At 35.1% G+C, this 24078-nt stretch overlaps 1 protein-coding gene across 4 annotated transcripts in view; it reads right to left on the reverse strand.

Moving 5' to 3' along the window:
• The window catches only part of Ccdc141 (coiled-coil domain containing 141), a 190420-nt gene that overhangs the window by 87175 nt on the left and 79167 nt on the right, over positions 1 to 24078 (reverse strand). For all 4 annotated transcript variants that reach the window (XM_078017674.1, XM_040294543.2, XM_021725958.3 and 1 more), the window contains exon 6: positions 22676 to 22792. In XM_078017674.1, the coding sequence (XP_077873800.1) occupies positions 22676 to 22792 (117 nt within the window). The remainder of the gene's footprint in view (positions 1 to 22675; positions 22793 to 24078) is intronic.

The raw sequence follows: 24078 nt of genomic DNA on the forward strand, positions 1-24078 counted from the left end.
TAAAACAGAAAATCTCGAACACACTGACAAATTTCTAGAGGCATATGATCTACCCAAACTAAATAAGGAGGACAAACACAATTTAAACAGATCAATTTCAAGCAATGAAATAGAAGACTCCATCAAAAGTCTACCAACCAAGAGAAGCCCGGGAACAGACAGATTCTCAGCCACGTTCTACAAAGGCATCACAGAAGAATTAATACCAGTATATCTCAAATTATTCCATGAAATAGGAAAGGAGGGAAACTTTCTAAACTCATTCTATGAATCTAGTATTACCATAATACCAAAACCAGACAAAGATATATTAAGGAAAGAAAACTTCAGACCAATACCCCTGGTGAAAATAGATGCAAAAATTATCAATAAAGTTCTGAAAAAGTGCATACAAAAACATATTAAAAACGTACTACAGCACAATCAAGTGGGGTTAATCCCAGAGATGCAAGGTTGTTTCAACATATGAAAACCAATAACCACCATTTATCATATCAATACACTTAAATACAAGAATCATATGATCATCTCAATAGATGCAATGAAAGCATTTGACACAATACATCACCTCTTCATGTTCAAAACACTAGAAAAACTAGGGTTAGTAAGTACATACCTCAACAATGTAAAAGCTATCTATGCTGAGCCCAAAGCCAATATTATTCTAAATGAAGAAACATTGCAAGCATTCCCTCTAAAAACTGGAACAAGACATAGATGTCCTGTTTCATCAATTCTATTCAACATAGTTCTTGAAACTCTAGCTAGAGTAATCCGATAGATGAAATTAAAGGAACAGGAAAAGAAGAACTCAAATTATCACTATTTTCTGACAATATGATTCTGTATTTAGAAGATCCAAAGAATTCCACCAGAAAACTTTTAGAACTAATAAATGAATTTAGCAAAGTAGTAGGATACAGTGGTAGAGCACTTGCCTAGCATGTGTGAGGCACTGGGTTTGAATCTCAGCACCACATAGAAATTAATAAATAAAGGCCCATTGACAACTAAAAAATTTTTTTAAGAATCAATACCCATAAATCAAATGCATTTCTGTACATAAGTGATGAATCCACTGCAAGAGAAATTAGGAAAACCACCCCATTCACAATAGCTTCAAAAATAAAATAAAAAATAAAATACTTAGGAATCAATCTAAAAAAGAGGTGAAAAATCTCTTTAATGAAAACTACAGAACACTAAAGAAAGATGTTGAAGAATACCTCAGAAGATGGAAAGATCTCCCATGCTCTTGCATAGGCAGAATTAATATAGTCAAATTGGCCATACTACCAAAACTGCTATACAGATTTAATGCAATTCCTATTAAAATCCCAATGACATTCTTCATAGAACTAGAAAAAGCAATCATGAAATTCGTTTTGAAAAATAAGAAACTCAGAATAGCCAAAGCAATCCTCAGCAAGAAGAATAAAATAGGAGGCATCACAATATCAGGCTTTAAATCACGTTACAGAGCAATAGTAACAAAAATGGCATGGTATTGCTACCAAAATAGACTTGTAGACGAATGGTACAAAATAGAAGACACAAAGACAAATGCACATAAATATGGTTCTGTCATACTAGACAATGGTACCAAAAACATACATTGAAGAAAAGATAGTCTACTCAACAAATGGTGCTGGGAAACCTGGAAATCCATGTGTAGCAAAATGAAATTAAACCTCTCTCACCCTGCACAAAAATCAACTCAAAGTGAATCAAAGACTTAGTCATTAGAACAGAGACACTTCGACCAATCAAAGAAAAAGTAGGCCCCAATCTTCCTCATATCACCTTTAGGACCTGACTTCCTTAGCAAGACTCCTAAAGCACAAGAAGTAAAATCAAGAATCAATAAATGGGATCGATTCAAACTAAAAAGCTTCTTCTCAGCAAAAGAAAAATCACTAACATGATGAGAGAGCCTACAGAATGGAAAAAAATCTTTACCACACACACCTCAGGCAGAGCAATAATCTCCATGATATATAAAGTACTAAAAAAACACCAAAACCCCACAAATAATCTAATCAGTAAATGGCTAAAAAACTAAACAGACAATTCACGTTAGAAGAAATACAATCAATCGATAAACATATGAAAAAAATGTTCACTATCTCTCACAATTAGAGAAATGCAAATCAAAACTACTCTAAGATTTCATCTCACTCCAATCAGAAAGGTAATTACCAAGAATACAAGCAATAATAAGTGTTGGCAAGGATGCGGGGAAATAGGTATTATACATTGCTAGTGGGACTACAAGTTGGTTCAAACACTATGGAAATCAGTATGGAGATACCTCAGAAAACTTGGAATGGATCCACAAGTTTATCCAGCTATCCCATTCCTTGGTTTATAACCAAAGGACTTAAAAATAGCATACTACAGGGACACAGCCATATCAATGTTTATAGCAGCTCAATTCACAATAGCTAAACTATGAACCAACTCAGATGCCCTTCAACAGATGAATGGATTAAAAAACATGGTACATGTACACAATGGAATATTACTTAGCCTTAAAGAAGAATGAAATTATGGCATTTGCAGGTAAATGGATGGAACTAGAGAATATCATGCTAAGTGAAATAAGCCAATCCCCAAAAATCTAAAGCTGAATGTTTTCTCTGATAGGTGAATGCTGATCCATAGTGGGGCAGGAGGATAGGGAAGAATGAAGGAACTTTGGTTTGTGTAGACTGGGAGAGGTGGAATTGTGGGTATGGGAAGGACTGTAGAATGAGATAGACTTTATTACCCTATAACACGTATGATTACACTACTGGAGTGACTCTGCACCATGTACAGCCAGAGGAATGAGAAGTGGTACTCCATTTGTGTACCATATGTCAAAATGCATTTATCTGTAAAATAAATTAATTAAGTAATTTTTAAAAATCTGTGAAGCAGTAGCAAACAATACTGGGATGGACATTTATAACTCTTCTACAATGAATGTGGAATGATCTAAAAGGTATTATTCAAGATGGGTGTGGTGATGTGGGCCTGAAATCCCAGCTACTCAGAAGGCTGAGGCCAGCCTCAAAATTTAGTGAGACCCCATCTCAAAATGGAAATAAAAAAGGCTGGGGAGATAGCTCAGGGGTAAAGTGCTCCTGGGTTTAATCCCCAGCACAAACAATTAATTCATCATTCAGTCCTTCTTAAGGACACCTAATACAAAGGGATCACTGTGAACTCAAATGGAAAACTAAGTATTTGGTGGAAAGTGAAATTGCTTCCAATTTGGAGAATCTGAGAAGCTCTCTTCCAGGATTTTAAACATAGGTAGGAGTTTCAACTGGTGAGCTGAGAGGTGGGGCTGGGGAGAGGCCAGGGGTGATGCCCAGGCCAGAGAACTGGGGTGGAGGATGATCCTGGATCATAAGAGAAATGGAGCTGATCTGGTGTCAGGCATGAATATGAATCCCCTGTGGGAAGACGCATCTAAGGTGAGACCTACAACAAACAGGTGGGAGTTAGGGAGACAGAAGGGGATTGGCAGTGCATGGAGCAGAAAGACTGAGAGAAATGAGGGATTAAGAATGAAGAAAGATATGAAATAAAGAAGATGGGAAGGGTGGGATCTAGAATAATAGATGAAGACTTAAACTTGAAACAAGGGAAAAGGGAAGGGGAAGGGGAGGAAAAAGAGGAGACAAGACAAAAATTTTGTGCAGAGAAATGAGTAAGTGATTTCGCTTTGTATAATTAAGCAACTTTGAGATTAGATAAGGCTTGACTCAATGCAGGTGAGAATTTTAAAAGAGCATGAATGTTTGGGTTGAGTTGTTATGGGAGATGGACTATCGAATTAACAGATGACAAATAAAAAAATTTGTAAGGGTAACCAATAATAGATAAATTGTATTTTAAGGGGAGCCAATCAGAACAATTATGCAAATGGCTTCATGATCTTTCTAAATGAGGAAGAAAACAGAAACTCAGTGAAAGGGTTTATTCACAACAGTTCTTGTGGCCCAGGCTGAGGAGCACAAGGAAGGAAGCCAGGGAGAGGAAAAGAAAGGAGGCCATGAGGAGAGCATTTTGGGGTCAGGCCATAAACAAGATGCAATGGCTAAAGGAGTGGGAAGCTGAAGACAGTGGAAAATGAAGGGCTTTGCAGTAAGAAGGTCAAGGCCAAGTATCGAATAAGTCACCACATAGATGCTAAAACAGCTTGCAGGGAGGTGATAGAGATTTAGGGCATGACATGTCAAGTCATAAGATACAGCTTCTCAGGTGTCCCCTGAAGGTCGACTCAATTTCACTGTTGTTATTATGACAGCAATATTACCATGCATGTAATTAAGAAAATAAAAACTTTTTTTCCTAGGCATTTAAACATAAATGAGCTGGTGGAGATTCCACAAGCAAAGTGACAGCAGGTATTTTTAAACCTAGTGATTATACAGTACAATCTTCTCTATTGGCTTTCTTAACTCAACCCTTTCCCAAATGGGCATAAATATTTCTGAGGGCCTTTCTAAATTTACCTTGGAAATCAAACCATATGGTTCACTAAGCTTCAAATTAACCCATAAGTTGAGGTAAGAAGAGGATTGCCAACTGAAAAAAATCCATCGTTTTGTAGATTTGTGTAATCCTCACTGGTAAATTCAATACTATTTATACATATTTTGCCTGTTCGTAATGAAATTGTTTCTAATTTATGTTCTGTGAAAAATGACATCTGCTTTTAATTGGGAAGTTCATTTAAAAATCAGACAAGTGAAACAAATTACTCACTAAAATGAAGACAGAGGAATTGAAATGCACTAGTGCAGGTGTCTTTCTGTTTGGAGAACTCAGTAGATTTCTGCCTTGAGACATTTCAGATTCAGACCTCACTTTATTTTTCTTAATTAGATGAAACATTTTAAAAGAAATGGACTGTCTTTCATTTTATAGATTTTCTTTGGAGTCATCAGATCCATGGTGAGCTGATTTACTAAAGCAATATATTTTATGGTAATTTTACGATTTTTTCACATACCTTCAACAAAAGAACTTGGGATGTAATGAAAGTTCAAATAGCAGAATAGTGAGTTTCCTTGTACAGGTTAAAATGTGCAGCAATGAAAAGACAGCCATTTGACCATGCTTGTGAAGTACTTAGAAAATATTTGGATAACCTGAAAACTATGTTGTAGGAATTTTGAATATTGCTCTACACTTCCCAAGAGACCTATAAGTAGTTCCCTCTGTACTAAAGAATTCATTTAAGTGCTACTTCTGAGGGAATATTCCTATTTTTAAAGAGGAACAATCAGAAAACCTACTTATCTTTTGATCTTCAGTTACTGAGTAATGGGAATAGGAACAAACATAAACAACAAAAGGTTAAATTCAAGACTTGGACAATCATGTCAACACTTTAAGAGACTCATAGGTCTATTTTGACCTACATCTTCCAAGTTCTAACAATGACCCTGGGTTTCTGAACTACTCTATACTGTGCACTTCTTCCCTTCATACCTTTGTCAGCCCAAGGATGGTTCAGAGACCAGCAGCATCAATACTCCATACAAGTTTGTTAGAAAATAAAGACGCTCAGACCCCCACTAAAAACTTGATGATCATAATATACATTTTTAAGTGTCCAGGTAATTTTCAAGTACACTATAGTTTAAGAAGCTCTGGTCTACACAGAAAGTGAATTTTTTACAATGAGACATATGGGTAAGGAAATAATACCCATTACTTACAAGGGGAAATTTGCAGATGGCATCATCTTATCTTTGGTATATTCAATGAAATACTCAAAAGAGTTATTAGATCCAATGAATTTTATCAGTAGAGTTGCAAATTATCAGATAAACATTTTTTTAAAAAAATCACTATGCTGGGCACAGTGGTGCACGTACGTAATCCCAGAGTCAGAAGGCTGGGGCAGGAGGATCATAAGATCAGAGCCAGGCTCAGAAACTTAGTGAGGACCTAAGCAACTCAGACAGACCCTGTCTCTAAATAAGATACAACAAAGGACTGAAGATATGGCTCAATGTTAAAGCACCCCTAGGTTGAATCCTGGTACCCCCCCACCCAAAAAAAACCCAAAAACTTTGTTTCTGTAGACCTACAATGAACACAATATGAAAGAAAATTTACAATAGCATCAAAAAATACTTCAGAATAAATTTAATCAAGAAGGTGCAAGACTAGTATACTGAAAATTACAAATCATTGTTGAAAAAATTAAAAGCCTAAATTAACAGAAAGATATCTTATAATCATGAGTTGGGGAACTTAATATTCCTAAGAGCCAGTACTCCCCCAAAGTTATCTATAGATACAGTGCAATCCCCATCAGAATCTCCAGGCAGGGCCCATTTTGAAGAAATGGAAAAGCTAAATTTTTATACATGAAATTGCAAGGGATCCTGAAAAGCCAAAAACATTCTTAAAAGTTAATTAAAAATTATATAATTCACATTTTCAGATATTGAAACTTACTACAAAGCTACAGGAATTATAACAGTGTGGCATGCAAGCAGAAAGATAGACATTTATATCAATGAGATAGAAATAAGAGCCCCAAATAAACCCATACATCTGTGGTCAATTAATTTCTAAGAAATGTGCCATGTCATTCAGTGGGGGAAAATAATTTTCTCCCAGTAAAGTGTGCAGGGACAACTAGATAAACACATATAAAAGAAAAAAGTTAGACCCTTACTTCATGTCATACACAAAAATTCATCCCAAATGGAGCAAAGACCTAAATATAAGAGATAAAACCAGTACATTCTTAGAAGGAAACAGATAGGTAAATCTTTATGACCTTGGATTGGAAAAGCATATTTTTCTTAAATATGATTTCAAAAGTATAAGAAAACAAAATTTAAAATAGATAATTTGGGCTTAATCAAAATTAAAAACTTTTGTTCATCAAAGAACACTCTGGGTAAAGAATTAAAGAAACACTTCTCCAAAGAAGGTTCATGAATGGCCAACCAGCACACAAAAAGATCTGCAAGATATTACATATTAGGGAAATGCAAATAAAAAACACAATGAGATAGTACTCACACACAGTAACATTACTATTAAACAGTTAAACAAACAAAATGGAAAATAGCAAGTGCTGACGAGGATGTGGAGAAATTATAATCTTGTACATTGGTGGTGGGAACATAACATGGTACAGTTACTGTGGAAAACAGCATAGTGAGTCATCAATAAGCTAAATGTAGAAATACCACATGACCCAGTAATTAAGTACTTCTAGGTGTATAACCAGAAGAAATGGAAACATGTATTCAAACAAAATCATATATATATGAATGTTCATAGCAGCACTATTCATTACAGACAAATAGTGAAAATGACCCAAATGCCTGTCAGCTGATGAATAAACAACATTTGGTATTTATATATAACAGAATATTATTCAACTAAAAGAAGAAAGAATGAATGATCTATTTGTACTACAACATGAATAGATCTGGAAATAAGTGAAAGAAGGCAGACACAAAACATCACTTGTCATGCGATTTCATATAATATATCCAGAATTGGTAAATCTGTAGAGGTATAGAGCAGATCAGTGGTTGTCTGAGGCAGGAGGAGAAAGGAATATAGACTGATTGCTTAATGTGTATCTTATCCACTCTCTCTCTTTTTAATTTTTTTATTTTGTTTTAATTATTTATACATGACAGTAGAATGCATTTATGCACTTCGATACATCATACATAGATGGGATATAATTTCTCATTTTTCTGATTATACATGTTGCAGAAGCATATTTTTCATGCAGTCATTTTTATGCATAAAGTCATAATGTCTGTTTCATTCTACTATCCTTCTTGTCCCCGTATTTCCCCCTCCCCTCCCTTCACTCCCCTCTATCTAATCTAAGGTAACTCTAGTCTTCCCTAGTGCCCTCCCCTTTATTGTGAATTAGCATCCACATATTTGGGAAAACCTTTGGCCTTTGTTTTTTGGGGATTGACTTATTTCACTTAGCATGATACTTTCCAACTCCATCCATTTACTGGCAAATGCCATAATTTCATTCTTCTTTAAAGCTGAGTAATACTCTATAGAAAAAATATATATATATAATATTATATATATAACATTTTCTTTATCCATTCATCTATTGAAGGACACCTAAGTTGATTCCATAGTTTAGCTATTGTGAATTGAGCTTCTATAAACATTGATGTGGCTGCACCACTATAGTATGCTGATTTTAAGTCCTTTGAGTATAAACTTATATTCTCTTTTTAGGTCCTAAAAATATTCTGGAACTAGATAGGCAAGGTAGTGACACAACATCATGAATTTACCAAACATCACTAATTGTAAATTTTATATTTCTTTTGTTACTAACCTCCATCACAAAAAAACAGTATAGTTTTCAAAAGAAGAAATAAAAATGGCAACAAATACATGAAAAAATGTTCAACATCATTAGCAAAGGAAAATCCAATCATAACTACTCTGAGATTTTGTCTCACACCAGTCTAATGGCAGTCATGGAGAATACAAATAATAGAGAGTGACCCCGCCCAGACCACACAGAGGAGGAGGAGGAGGAGAGGGACCAGTCTATGACCCTGCCCATCTACCAACATATGGCTCTCCTGGAGTGCTTCCATCTAGAGATGACAGCTAGGACCTCGAAGAATATCACCCAGGTCCCTGCAAGAAAGGTTACACCAGAGGTATCCCTAACTAGTCTACTTCTCTCCATTCTTCTTTCACTCTTCCTTAGATCGAATACACCTCCATATCCTCACCTAATCCCTTATAAACCCAACATCCTACACCCCACCCCACCCCTGCTCTCTCTTTGCCTACCATTTGAAACTATAGACCCATTTGCAAATCTACTATTTATATTGTAGATATTAATCAAAACATCATTTCTGTTTATTGTGGAAAAAAACTGTAATTGGCTAAATAGGAGTTATTTGGTTTAAAGCTGCATATTGTTTGCATTGGGTGCTGTAAATATTGATCTTCCCCTTAAAGGCAAGGTATTGGTGTCCTGCAGGGTAGACAACCAGATTACAGAGTAGAAACTGTAATACCTCAGCTCCTCACTGATAGAGAGGAAGACACATGGACAACATGAAGAAAACAAGAAAGTGCACCAGACAAACCAAGATGCTACCATAACAGAATCCATTGAGAGCACAATAGATGAAATGTCAGAGAAGAAGTTCAGAACAAACCTAATTAAAATGATCTGCAAAGCACAGAATGACATAAGAGAGCAAATACAGGCAATAAATGATCACTTCAATAAAGAGATAAGAGAGCAAATACAAGCAACACTTGATCATACCAACAAACAGATAAAAGGGCAAATACAAGCAACAATTTATCACTCCAACAAACAGATAAGAGGGTAAATAGAGGTAACAAAAGAGTACTTTGAGAGAGAGAGATTTTGAAAAAAAAACCCCAGAAATCCTTCAAAATGAATAAAAAAATCAATAGAGGGGCTGAGGTTGTGGTTCAGTGGTAAAGTGCTTGCCTAGCACATGTGAGGCCCTGGGTTCAATCCTCAGAACCACATATAAATAAAAAAATAAAGGTATTGTGTCAAACTACAACTAAAAATATACATTTAAAAAAATCAATAGAAAGCATCACCAACAGACTAGATCACTTGGGAGACAGAACCTCAGGCAATGAAGACAAAATATATAACGTGAAAATAAAGTTGACAACACAATGAAGATGGTAAGAAACTATGAACAGAAACCCCAAGAATTATGGGATAACATGAAAAGACCAAATATAAGAATTATCAGGATAGAGGAAGGCACAGATATACAAACCAAAGGACTGCACAATCTCTTCAATGAAATAATATCAGAAAATTTCCCAAACATGAAGAATGAATTGGAAAATCAAATATAAGAGGATTACAGAACACAAAATGTAAAAAACTACAACAGATCCATACGAAGGCACATTATAATGAAAATGCCTAGCATACAGAATAAGGAGAGAATTTTAAAAGTCACAAGAGAAAAGTTTCAAATTAGGAAGAAACCAATTCAGATTTCAGGAACTTTCTGAGCCCAGACCCTCAAAGCTAAGAAATCCTGGAACAACATATACCAAGCTCTGAAAGAAAATGGATGCCAACAAAGAATCTTATGTCCAGCAAAATTAAGCTTCATATTTGATGATGAAATAAAACCTTCCACGATAAACAAAAGTTAAAAGAATTTACAATGAGCAAGCCTGAACTACAGAACATTCTGGGCAAAATTTCCATGAGGAGTAAATGAAAAACAACAATGAAAATCAGCAAAGGGAGGAATACACTAGAGGATGAACTAATCATCCTCTAGTGAAAGGAGAAACCAAGTCAAATTAAAAACCAAAAATAAACCAAAATGACCAGGAATACATACCATATTTCAATAATAACCCTGAATATTAATTGTCAAAACTCTTCAGTTAAAAGACAGACTGTCAGATTGGATTTTTAAAAAGACCCAACTATTATACTACTTTCAAGAGACTCATCTCATTGGAAAAGGTGTCCACAGACTGAAGGTGAAAGGATGGGAGAAAAGATATCACTCACATGGGCCACATAAATAAGCAGAGGTTTCTATCCTCATATCAGATAAAGTGGACTTCAAACAAAGTTAGTCAAAAGGGATGAAGAAGGTCACTTCATACTGCTTAAGGGAACCATACATCAATGAGACATAATAATCATAAATATCTTTGCCTAAACAATGAAGCATCCATGTGTATCAAGCAAACCCTTATCAATTTCAAAAATCAAACCATAAAAAAATAATACTGGCTGACTTTAACACACCTCTCTCACTGCTGGACAGATCTTCCAAACAAAAACGAAACAAAGAAACTATGTGATACAATCAATAACTTAGACTTAATAAACATATATAGAATATTTCATTCTTCAACAAGTGAATACACTTTTTTTCTTAGTAGCACATGGATCCATCTCAAAATAGACCATATTTTAAGTTCATATTTTAAAAATAGAGGTACTACCCTGCATTATATCAGATCATAATGGAATGAAATTAGAAATAAATGATAAAATAAAAAATAGAAGCTACTCCTACACCTGGAGACTAAATAACACACTATTGAATGATGCATGAATAAGAGAAGATATCAAGGAGGAGATAAAAAATTCTTAGAGGTAAATGAGAACATATAATATAACATATGAAAATCTCCCAGACACCATGAAGGTAGTTCTAAGAGGAAAGTTCATTGCAATGAACTCATTTATTAAAAGAGAAAGAAAGAAAGAAAAACTCAACAAATGAAAAAACCTGGTATTACATCTCAAAGCCCTAGAAAAAGAAGAACAAATAAACACCAAAACTAGAAGACAGGAAATGCTTAAAATCGGGGCTAAAATTCAATAAAATTGAAACAAAAGAAACAACTGAAAAAGTTAAAACAAAAATCTGTTTTTTTGAGAAAACAGATAAAATTGATAAAGCCTTAGTCACCCTAACAAAAAGAAAGCAAAAGAAAACTCAAATTATTAAGTTTGTGATGAAAAAGGAAATATCAAAAGACACTATTGGAATACAGAAGATAATTAGAAACTATTTTGAAAATTTATACTGCAGTAAAATAGAAAATCTCAAAGACACCAACAAATTTCTAGAGACATAGGATCTACCCAAACTGAATCAGGAGGACATATACATTTTAAACAGATTTATTTTAACAAGGCAACAGAAGACACCATCAAAACCCTACCAACCAAGTAAAGCCCTGGACCAGATGGATTCTCAGCCAAGTTCTACAAGAGCTTCAGAGAAGAATTAATACCAACACACCTCAAATTATCCCATGAAATGGGAAAGGAGGGAACACTTCCAAACTCACTCTATGAAGCTAGTATCATCTTGATACCAAAATGAGACAAAGACACATCAATGAAAGAAAACTTCAGACCAATATCCCTGATGAATAGAGACATAAAAATTCTCAATAAAATTTTGGAAAAGTGCATACAAAAACATATTATAACAGACATTATTATTATTGTGTGTATATGTGTGAATGCATGACCAATGTGATTCTGCAACCTGCATACTCAGAAAAATGAGATATTATATTCCATCTGATTCAAATATATGATATGTCAAGATCATTGTACTGTCATGTGTAACTAATTAAAACAATATATATATATATATATATATATATATATATATATATATATATATATATAAGATAGCACAGCACAATCGAGTGGGGTTCATCCCAGGGATGCAAGGTTGTTTCAACATATGAAAATCAATAACCATAATTCATCATATCAATAGATTTAAATATAAGAATCATATGATCATCTTAATAGACGCAATGAAAGCATTTGACAAAATATAGCACCTCTTCATGTTCAAAACACTAGACAAACTAGGGTTAGTAGGAATATACCTCAACATTATAAAAGCTACCTATGCTGATCCCAAAGCCAACATTATTCTAAATGAAGAAAAATTGTAAGCATTCCCTCTAAAAACTGGAACAAGACAGAGATGTCTTCTTTCATCACTTCTATTCAATATAGTTCTTGAAACTCTGGCTACAGCAATCTGACAGATGAAAAAAATTAAAAGATAAAAATATGAAAAGAAGTACTCAAGCTATCACTATTTTCCAACAACATGATTCTATATTTAGAAGATCCAAAGAATAGAAAACTTCTAGAATTAATAAATGAATTTGGCAAAATAGCAGAATATAAAATCAATACCCATAAATCAAATGCATTTTTATATATAAGTGATGAATCCACTGCAATAGAAATTAGGAAAACCACCCCATTCAAAATAGCCTCGAAAATAAAATTTAAAAAAAATAAAATACTTAGGAATAAATCTAATAAAAGAGGTGAAAGACTTCTACAATGAAAGCTACAGAATACTAAAGAAAGATGTTGACGAAGACCTCAGAAGATGGAAAGATTTCCCATGCTCTTGCATAGGCAGAATTAATATAGTCAAATTGGCCATACTACCAAAACTGCTATACAAATTTAATGCAATTCCTATTAAAATCCCAATGACTTTCTTCATAGAACTAGAAAAAACAATCATGAAACTCATTTCAAAAGATAAGAGACTCAGAATAGTCAAAGCAATCCTCAGCAAGAAGAATGAAACAGGAGGCATCATAATACCAGGCTTTAAACCACACTACAGAGCAATAGTAACAAAAATGGCATAGTATTGGTATCAAAATAGACATGTAAACCAATGGTGCAAAATAGAAGACACAAAGACAAACACACATAAATATGATTATCTCAAACTAGACAATGGTGCCAAAAACATATTGGCGAAAAGATAGCCTATTCAACAAATGGTGCTGGGAAACCTGGAAATCCATGTGTAACAAAATGAAATTAAACCTCTCTCACCCTGAACAAAAATCAACTCATAGTGGATTAAAGTCTTAGACATTAGAACAGTTATGTTGTGCCTAATAGAAGAAAAAGTAGGCCCAAGTCTTCATTATGTTGTCTTAAGACTTGATTTCCTTAATAAGACTCCTAAAGCACAAGAAGTAAAATCAATAACCAATAAATGGTATGGATTCAAGCTAAAAAGTTTCTTTTCAGCAAAAGAAACAATCAATAATGTGAAGAGAGAATCTAGAGAATGGGAAAAAATATTTACCACATGCACCTAAGATACAGCAATAAAGAACGCAAAAAACTTAACACCAGAAAAAACAAATAACCCAATCATCAAAAAACTAGGAACTGAAAAGATACTTCACTAGAAGAAATACAATTGATCAATAAACATATGAAAAAATGTTAATCATCTCTAGCAATTAGAGAAATACAAATCAAAACTACTCTAAGATTTCATCTCACTCCAGTCAGAATGGCAATTATCAAGAATACAAGCAATAAAAAGGGTTCACGAGGCTGTAGGGGAAAAGAAACAATCTTACATCACTAGTGGGACTGCAAATTGGTGCAACCACTATGAAAATCAGTATGGAGATACCTCAGAAAATTTGGAATGGAACCAACATTTTTCCTAGCTATCCCACTCCTCTCTTTATACCTAAAGGACTTAAAAATAGCATATTACAGGGACACAGCCACATCGATGTTTATAGCAGCTCAATTCACAATAGCTAAGCTACGGAACCAACCTAGATGCCCTTCAGCAGATGAATGGATTAAGAAAATGTGGTACATATACTCAACGAAATATTACCCAGCCTTAATGAAGAATGAAATTATGGCATTTGCAGGTAAATGGATGGAATAGAGAATATCATGCTAAGTGAAATAAGCCAACCCCAGAAAAAAACTAAAATCCAAATGTTTTCTCTGATAAGTAGATGCTGATCCATATTGTTTTGGGGGTGGGGGTATAGAAGACTGAAGGAATTTTGGTTTGCGTAGAAAGGAGTGAGGGGGGGATGTGGCTGTGGGGATGAGAAGGACGGTGTAACAAGACAGTTATTATTACCATATATATATACATGTATGATTATACCACTGGAGTGACTCTGCACTATGGACAGCCAGAGGAATGAGAAGTTGTGTTCCATTTGTGTACAGTGTGTCAAAATGCCTTCTACTGTAAAAATAAAATAGGAGAAAAGAATACAACTAATAATAAATACTTGAGAGGATGTGGAGAAAATGGATGCAACTAGAGACCATTATGTTAAGCAAAATAAGTCAAACTCAAAAAGCCAAGCGTCATATGTTTCTCTCCTGTGTGGAAACTAGAGAGGAAAAAGGAAAAGAAAGGTGGAGAGGGAAGAGATCTCATGAAAATTACAGAGATCAGTAGAGGGGCAGGACCAGAGGTTGGGAGAAGGGAAAAAGTATTGGGGAGTGATATTGGCCAAATAATATTGTTGTACAGAATGCACGTACAAATATACAACAAGAAAACTCATCATTACATATAACTATAATGTGGAAAGGAAATAAAACAGTATGGAGTTGTAGCAGGCACTGTGCTAAGTACTACTACATTTAAACACATTTAATCCTTACAACTGTGTAAGTTAGGTACCCCTTTTTACAAAAAGGGAATGGAATTCAGATCCATTTGTTCAAGATTATATAAGAAATTTGCTCAAGATTATACAAAAAGAAAGCAGAGATCCTGAAATTTAACTGCTGGTTCCTTGTGCCAGGGCTGCCAAGCTGGACACTGCCTAGGAGTGAACCATTCACTTCATGCCATTTTCTTAAGACACTACATCTTTCTGGCTGCCTCAGACAATGTATGAATATCTACAGGGCTTGGGGACATGCAATCATTAAAAAGCATTTAAAATATGAATTAAATAGGGAAATGCTATATCATAATGTTAATCGAAAGAAATCACATTTCAAAACAGCACACACACAGTTGTGTATAAACACACCTACAGTGTGTAGTGCTGCACCCCTGTTTTCCAGCAACTTGGGAGGTTGATGCAGGAGAATCACAAGTTCTAAGCCAGCCTCAGCAACTTAGCATGATCTTGTCCCAAAATAAAAACAAAAAGGACTGGAATGTGATGTGGCTCAAGGTAGAAAGCCCCTGGGTTCAGCTCCCAATTCTGCAAAAATATGCAAATAAATAATTAAACACACACACACAATATAAATATCAATATATTTTTAGAGAGTCACTTGTACTAGCTCTACTGATGATAATTATGCATTTAAACCAGTCAAACTTGCAGGAGATTCTGCTTTACTTCTTTTTCTCATATTTCTAAATATTTTATAACTTTAAACTTGACTCTCTGAATAAAGTTTTCATGGAACCTAAGCACTGCTATTTTTAAAAAGATCTTTAAATAATATTATTTGACAAAACTTGGGGCCAAGATCACAGATCCAATTTATAAAATCACTCAGCAACAACTGGAAAATATTTTCAATGACTTGGAAAATCGGATTAAGTGATGAATCATGGAAGATGGTTTTAATCTTGAAGCTGAATAATGTGAATGCTGCTGTACTAAACCATTGAAGATGATGTTTCTTTACGTCATTTTTAGTTTGACTCTCAGAATTTTGAAGATTATAGTTAATGAAGGACTTTATAACAATATAGGTTCATTTACAAAAACAAAGAAGGATATGGACATACATGGACTCTATGGTGGAAAAAAGACCCTCAACACCTCTTAAATTTTATCATGAATACTAATCTTCTTGGATAAATTATTAAAACACAGATTTTGACTCTACAGGTTTGACTGGGGAGTCTCAGAATCTACGTTTCTAACACTCAGATGCCGCTGAGACTGAGAGGCACACCTTGAATAACAAGGCTAACATCTCCTTTAAATCTTAAAGATGGAGATTAATAACTTCCATCTTAAAAGAGACTTTAAAGTCACTCCCATTCAAATGGAAATAGTTTCCAAAGTGATTTTCCCTGTCTTCAATCTCACTCTTTCCTATTACTATCATTCATATTGTTTTCAAGGTAACTAAAAAGCACATCAGCTACTACCTTGCTTGATGGCATCTCATTGCCCTTCAGGTCACAAACTCAAATTCTCACAAGGGCCAAGAACATAATGATAATGCAAATAAGTGGGAGAAGAGATAGGTAATGATGGAATGTGGGGCCTCTGGCCAACGAGAGCACACAAGCCTTCTCTAAAGAGTTGTTATGTCTTCACGGAAAGGCAGACCTGATAATGCCAGATGTTCCAGTTTTTCAGAAGGAGCGAGAAACTCACATGCCTTTTTTGATAGAAACTCCAACACTTTAAGATTACACTAAATTTTAAAAAAACAAAACTACATAGACTCAGAGAATGACATCTAGATGTCTGTAATTTTCAGTGCTCCCCAGGTAACTCTAATGTGTAGCCACAGTTGAGGAGCACTAATCCAGACTCAACCAAGACACCCACTACAAAGGGCCTGAACTGAACTATGCATTGAAGCTCTGGAAGTCCAGGCTGGTTCCTGAAGGCAGTTCTAGGAAATGAGTTATGCCTCCTCAAAGGAGATCCTGTAATGAGGAAGTATTATTTACAGGTTCTCTTTATACTTCCTACAACTAAGTCTGGGCTCCAAAGGTGAATTTAAGTCATGGGGTATTACTTTGACTTAGGATACAGTCTAAGAGTATTTAAAGTTCTAAACCAAAACACAATTTATAATCAACCATGTCTGCTTATTTCTTTATCTGTTACATATGTAAAAGGAAAACTATTTTTATATTCAGTAAAGAAAGTACAGTTTAAAATTATTAAACACAAAGTATGTATTAAAAATATCCCTTAGGGGCTGGGGTTACAGCTCAGCAGGAGAGCACTCTCCTCGAATATGCAAGGCCCTGGGTTTGATCCTCAGCACCACATATAAAGGAAGGAAGGAAGGAAGGAAGGAAGGAAGGAAGGAAGGAAGGAAGGAAGGAAGGAAGCTATTGTGTACAACTGCAAAAAAAATAAATATTAAAAAAAAATCCCTCAGTTCAAGGATTTCAACACATGCTGCCACAGATAAGAGTTGTAAAATTTGTTGGGTATGGTGGTATATGCCTATAATCAAGGCAACTTTGGAGGCTAATGCAAAAGGTCAGCTTGTGCAACTTGGTGAGACCTTGATTGAAAATAAAAAATACAAAGGGGCTGGGGATGTAGCTCAGTGGCTGAGTAAGTTTCCCTGGGTTCAATCCCAGAGAAAGAAAGGGGTTGGGGTTGGGAGAGAAGAGAGGGAAGGGGGAGAAAAGAAGGAGGGAGAGAGGGAGGGAGAAGAAAAGAAAAAAGAAAAGAAAGGAAGGAAAGAAGAGAGAGGGAGGGAAGAAAGAAATAAGAGAGAGAGGGAATGAGGGAGGGAAAAGTGGTTATCTTTCTTGTTTTGAATGTATTTCAGCAAGAAATGATAGTGACATTTTTGGAAGTTTATTTGGAAAGAACTTACTGAATACACTAACAAGCTGTGTAGACCACTCCCTGCTGTTCAATCTCATGGTGGGCAGTAGAAACACCTGCTTTCTCTGTGTATCAGATTACTTGTATGAGTTTTACTAATGAAACCCCAGCTTGATGCCCTATTTCTGCTAAATCTTTGAAAGGAACATTCCCCTCCCTCTCCTCATATCCATACCCAAACAGAAATCAAAATGTAATATACTGTTTCCTATATAACAACGTAGAAAATGGGCTTCCTTCTTCAATAAGGAATACAAATATTGAAAAAGCACAGATGAAAACTATTTGAAATTTCACCCTATAGGTTAGAAGAGATACAACATTTGGGGGGGCACCACTAAAAGGCAAGGGCTTTCACAAATATTTTCCACTTGAATTTTCAAGTTTCCTTCTTTTGGATAAGGAAAGTGAGGCTCAGGGAGGTCAAGTTATAAGTGACACAGCAGGAATTTTTACCAGTTTTTTTTTTTAATTTAGATGCAACTCATTATAGAATTACAGTCAACTTCTAGGTGTTGCTTTACTCCCTGAACATATTCTGCTTTGGAGTATGGGGAGGACAAAGAATTATAGCTCTCCTTTCTCTCTCTCTCTCTCTCTCTCTCTCTCTCTCTCTCTCTCTCTCTCACTCTCTCTCTCTCTCGTGTGTGTGTGTGTGTGTGTGTGTGTGTGTGTGTGTGTGTTAAGAAAACATGAGGTTTATAAAAGTGGCTAAGGAAAATGTCTAAGCAACAAAGGTTTCTAGGTCCCTCCAGCATTCCTAAGGTTGTAAATAGAAGTAGCTTTATCAACTTACCTGTGCAATCACACAGGGGCCTGCGTTTAGAAGGACCCCAGGCTTGGCTTAGTTCTCTGCTGCTGCTATCCTGAAATTCTCAATAATTTTTTTTAAAAGCCTGTAAATCTTCATTTTTCACTGAGCTTTCAAACTAGATGCTGTCTTTCTTGTAAAGGCCAACAAAGTGAGAGGTTTAGAGGTCATTTGGTGGGGAGCCAAAGAATGGATGAACCTCAGTGTCTGGGGCATGTGGCTGAGTTAAACATAATCATGGTGGATGCCACAGACTGGAGATATGCTGGGGTACGTTTTTAGGTAATGTTTTCTCTTCCTAACTGCCGGTTGGGAACCTCAAGGGATAAGATGCTGTCTTTTTTTTCAATATGGGTTGCCATTTTCCCAACTCAGCCCTACTACTTCATATCAGCTCTGGAAAAGTGTTTTTACACTGATGTTGCTTTAAATATAGCAAGCATAACTGATGTTGCAATATGATCTGATCTCCTTGATGGGGTTTGAAAGATAAAGGGAGTTTTGAGGTCTTCTAGTCCCACTTCTCACTGCCTCAGGAATCTTGCTAGCCCCCAACCTGTGGAAATTTACTAGGAATGACCATGGATTCTTACTATTGCTTCCAATTGAATGGCTGTGGATACATCTATTGCCTCTGAGATGATTCTCTTTATTCTCTCTCATCTGTGTTCATTTCTAGGACCTTTCATTGTTTTCATGGACAAACTATTCTGATGCTGTTTGCCTAATTCTGCCTTATTCTGGAAAGAACTCTCCTAACCAACCATTCATATTCCATCCACCTGCTCAAACCCTAGAATGGAGTGCCACTCCATTTTTTGCACTTCCATTGACGGGGCTCTTTCAGTGCATGTGATTCAGAGACCCCTGCTGCCTTGGACAACCAGTTGTGTTGCCATTGAACAATCTAGTGTCCCAAATTGCTGGCAAATTATTAAAAGTTTTTCTATCAAAAAATTATGTTTGTTTCTTTCTCCCTCTCCCTGCCCTCCCCCTCCCCCTCCCCCTCCCCCTCCCTCGTCCTCTCCATGGTACTAGAGATGGAACGCAGGAGCCCTCTACCACTGAGCCACATCTCCAACCCTTTTAACTTTTTGAAAGAGGATGTTACTAAATAGTTCAGGCTGGCATTGAATTTGTAATCCTTCTGCCTCAGTCTCCTAAGTAGCTGAGATTACAGGCATGTTCCACAATACCTGTCTTGAGTATTTATCTCTATTTGTTTGATCCACTCTGCATAGCTGTTCAATGAGTCAGGAGACTGAGGCAGGAGAATTACAAGTTCAAGCCCAGCCTCAGCAAGTGTGAGGCTAACCTGGGCAACTTAGAGAGACTCTGCCTCAAAATAAAAAATTAAAGGGGCTGGAGATGTAACTCAGTGCTTCTTTGAGTTCAATCGCCTGTACCACAAAATGAATGAATGAATGCATGTATGCATGGATGAATGAATAACTGTTTGATATTTTTGAAGTCTCTAAAGACGGCATTGAGACTGGTGGTTCCATAGGCCAACCTGTAATTTGGAAAGAATTTCACATCAAAAAGAATGCTTAATAGGAAGAAAGAAAACAAGAACTCCTAGTCAAAAACACTAGTATTTATTTTGAGAAAATATATTTAGGCTCAGTGATGTAATGGAGAGATTTCTCTGCCTCAATTTCCAGACATAGTTTGCCTTGAAAATCTCTTGCCTGGGGCAATAATCAGCTTCTGCATGAGATCCTGAATAGCTCAAACCCTAAAGGAAGCAGATAGACTAGTCGGGAATATCATGGAAGTTATCAGGAATTAGTTCCTTTCTATAATATTTTCTTGGATATTCTTATAGCTTAACTTTTTTTGTATAATAAAATGAGTAATCCTCCTATTTGAATTTCATCAATATGATGGAGCAAAAGACCATGACTCTAATGTATCTCTAGGGTTATATATGGAAAGACTGAAAGGAAATGTGCAAAAATATTAATAATGATTATCTTTCAGTTGAAGGATTAACTTTTATTTTCCTTCGAGTTTTGAATTTTTCCACAGTTCACTTGGCATAATAAAATGTGTATTACTAAAAATTTATTTCTACTCAACAGTAAGAAAACAAAACACCTCATTAAAATAAGGAGCCAAAGATGTTATCAGATATATCAACAAAGAAGATATAGAGGCAAATAGATATAAAAGATACTCTGCTTCCTATGTCATCAGGAGAAATACAAATTAAAACAACATTGAGCACATCTATTTGAACAGCCAAAATTCAGAACTGCACATCTATTTGAACAGCCAAAATTCAGAACACCTACAGTACCAAATGTTAGCAAGGATAGGGAACAACAGTAAGTCTTATTCACTTTTGGCAGAAATGCAAAATGGCACAGCCATGTTTGTAATTTAAGGATAATGATGGAAAGGATATCTGTATGCTTTTCTATTTAGGCATATCAGAGGTTCAAATATGAACTGCAAACTGTGATAGAAATTGTGTCCTACTAAAACCAAAGTCAAACATTAACAAATATTCTACTTCACCTCATGACTGTAAAAAACCATAATAACTCTATGTTTATAGTGACCAAAACTCACAGTAAGTCTAAATTATGTGGTTATACTGGTTTTGCTCACTTGTTTTAAAGGAAGTAGCTATCATACGCAATTCAATCCATCCCTTGTGCTTAGCATTTGAAGATTTTGACAGAATTTTCTCTGATAGAATTTGAGTTTGATACACACAGAATAAATTATTGTACAACCTCAATAAAAATAAACTTTATAAGTAGATTTTTTAAATGCTGAAAAAATGTAAAGAACTTAAAAAATGAGCATCACTGTTGGATCAACAGACTCCTGTAATAGTACCTTTTATCGATCAGTTAGATATTCTAATCAAACAGTTTGAATACCCACAATTTACTACAGTACTCAAATAAAAGAAAGAAACTAACACAAAACAAGACGAAAATATGTCATGATCCTTATGAGAAGATTTAAATCTAAATAAATGCAATCTACTGCCTGTCCCCTCCCCATCAATTCCCATCCTAGACATGTGAATAGTTGGTTTGTTTTCACTATTTTCAACCACTGTTCAGTAGCATTGGTGCCTTGTTTTCCAGAACTTCGTGACTGTTTTACCTTCAGCTGCTAACCACCCACTATATTAATAATTCAGAGTTCTTTAAATCTTGATGCTGTATACAGTATTCACAGTTCTCACTCAGTCTATTATGTCAGAATTTGTTTTCTTACAGATCAATATGGAGCACCTATAAAGAATTGTGGAAAGTATTTACAGACCCAACTTGTACAAATGAATTGATTTCTAAATAACAAAATTCAATGGAAAGAGAAACAACTATAGTCCAGCTTCCCTGTTCATCATGCTTCCAGCCCTCCCTGGGTCTATTTTTGCACATTCCGGATATCAACAAGAAATTACCTGGCCGGCAGCCCATACTTCTTATAAAATTGAGAAATTTTGAGTCAAGGAACTAGGGAAATGTAAATGGGAACAGTTATCAAACTATACCTTGAAAGTGATAGTGAGTTGAGATCTCAGGATAGACAAAATTATTTAGAAAACTACCAAAGTGTAAAGACCTTGAGCTGTGGACTAGACAAAATCTAGAATTAAATTCCAACACTGTCATTGAGAAGACACTGTAATGGTCAAGTTATTTCGCATCTCCAAGCCTCTGTTTTGTTTCTTTGGTTTGATCCATAATACGAGAAAAATAATACATACTTTTTAGGGTTTTTGTGATAATTTAAAGAAAGCATCTAATATACTTTCTTAGCATAGCATCTGGTATGTAGTTCACTATTAAGAATATAGAGATTATAGAAGATGTTGGTTTTCTTGCTGTTCTAGAAGCCCCCTCTAAATCACTCATACAAACATATTCGAGAGAACCCCATGCATTTTCAATTATTTTTAGTGTCTCTTACCTTTGCTTTTATTGTTAGTTCCTCGTGCTTACAAGTTAGCTCCTCATTGTCTGAAAGTGATGAACCTAGACTTTGTTCCTGCAAATCTCTTATGGTTTTTTGAAACCAGCAAGTAACCTAGGAAAGAAGCAACAAAGAAAGAACAAAATTCAAATGATGCAAATAAGTCAGTATAAACTCAAGAATAGTTCCTCAACCTTTTAAAGCTTAAGCCACTTTAATTTCTCCTTCTATAAAGTAATCCCATGTATTAAATGAATATAAGGTTTTATTTCTCTTCATTTCAACTTCTACATTCCTAAGAGAAAAAAAAATCATTTCAGAAAAGCACAAAAATTACTTCTCAGCTCAGTAAATTACATGGCATAAAGAAAATCTCAAAAAGAATGAAAATGAGTTCTTTTGTATCCTATAAATCATGCATTCTTTTCAAATGCTTTCTTTCATTGATATAAATATGAATCTGAATGTAGTTACATAGACCTAGATGGGGATATTAAACAACATATAAAATTATATTTTCTACTATAAAAAAGACAATGCAAAACTACTTAGATTGCTCTCATTGCTAGAAATCTGTATGCAGAAATTAAACAGAAAAGTTATTAAAATTTCATTGACATTTTAAGTGGCTAAGGGCATGATTCATTCATATAGATTCGATTTACACTACATGCCATACACCATGTTAAAACAACAAAATCAAAGAACTTGAAAGAAGCCATGAATTCACTGTCCCTTTCTCTCTCTCTCTCAATGCTGGGAATTGAACTCATCAAACATGCTAATAAATTACTCTACCACTAAGCTTCATCCTTAATCCTGATACCATACATTTTTCAAATAAAGCTATAGTTTGACCTGGGACTATGACTTGGGACCCCTGAATGCAGGTTCCTTATCCCAATTAAATAAAAGAGTTGAATTTATACTCTCAAATCCTTATATCCTTATGATCACATCATGGATATATATATATATATATATATATATATATATATATATAAATTATAGTTGGACACATAGCTTTATTTTACTTATTTATTTATTTTTAATTTTTTAATATTTATTTTTCAGTTTTTGGTGGACACAACATCTTTATTTTATATGATGCTGAGGATCGAACCCAGCGCCCCACACATGCCAGGCGAATGTGTTACCACTTGAGCCACATCCCCAGCCCATATTTATTTATTTTTATGTGGTGCTGAGGATTGAACCCAAGGCTTCACATGTGCTAAGCAAGCGATCTACCACTGAGCCACAACCCCAGCCCAGCTTGATAGAAAACTACAAGCAAAACAGTTGGCTAGTTGATTTGGGGACATAATCTCTATTTTTCTCAACAAGTTTATAATAAGCATGATATAATAATTGTAAAGACAAGATTATCCAGGGCCACA

The sequence above is a fragment of the Ictidomys tridecemlineatus genome, chromosome 7, assembly GCF_052094955.1.
Source record: "Ictidomys tridecemlineatus isolate mIctTri1 chromosome 7, mIctTri1.hap1, whole genome shotgun sequence".
NCBI classification, from domain to species: domain Eukaryota; kingdom Metazoa; phylum Chordata; class Mammalia; order Rodentia; family Sciuridae; genus Ictidomys; species Ictidomys tridecemlineatus.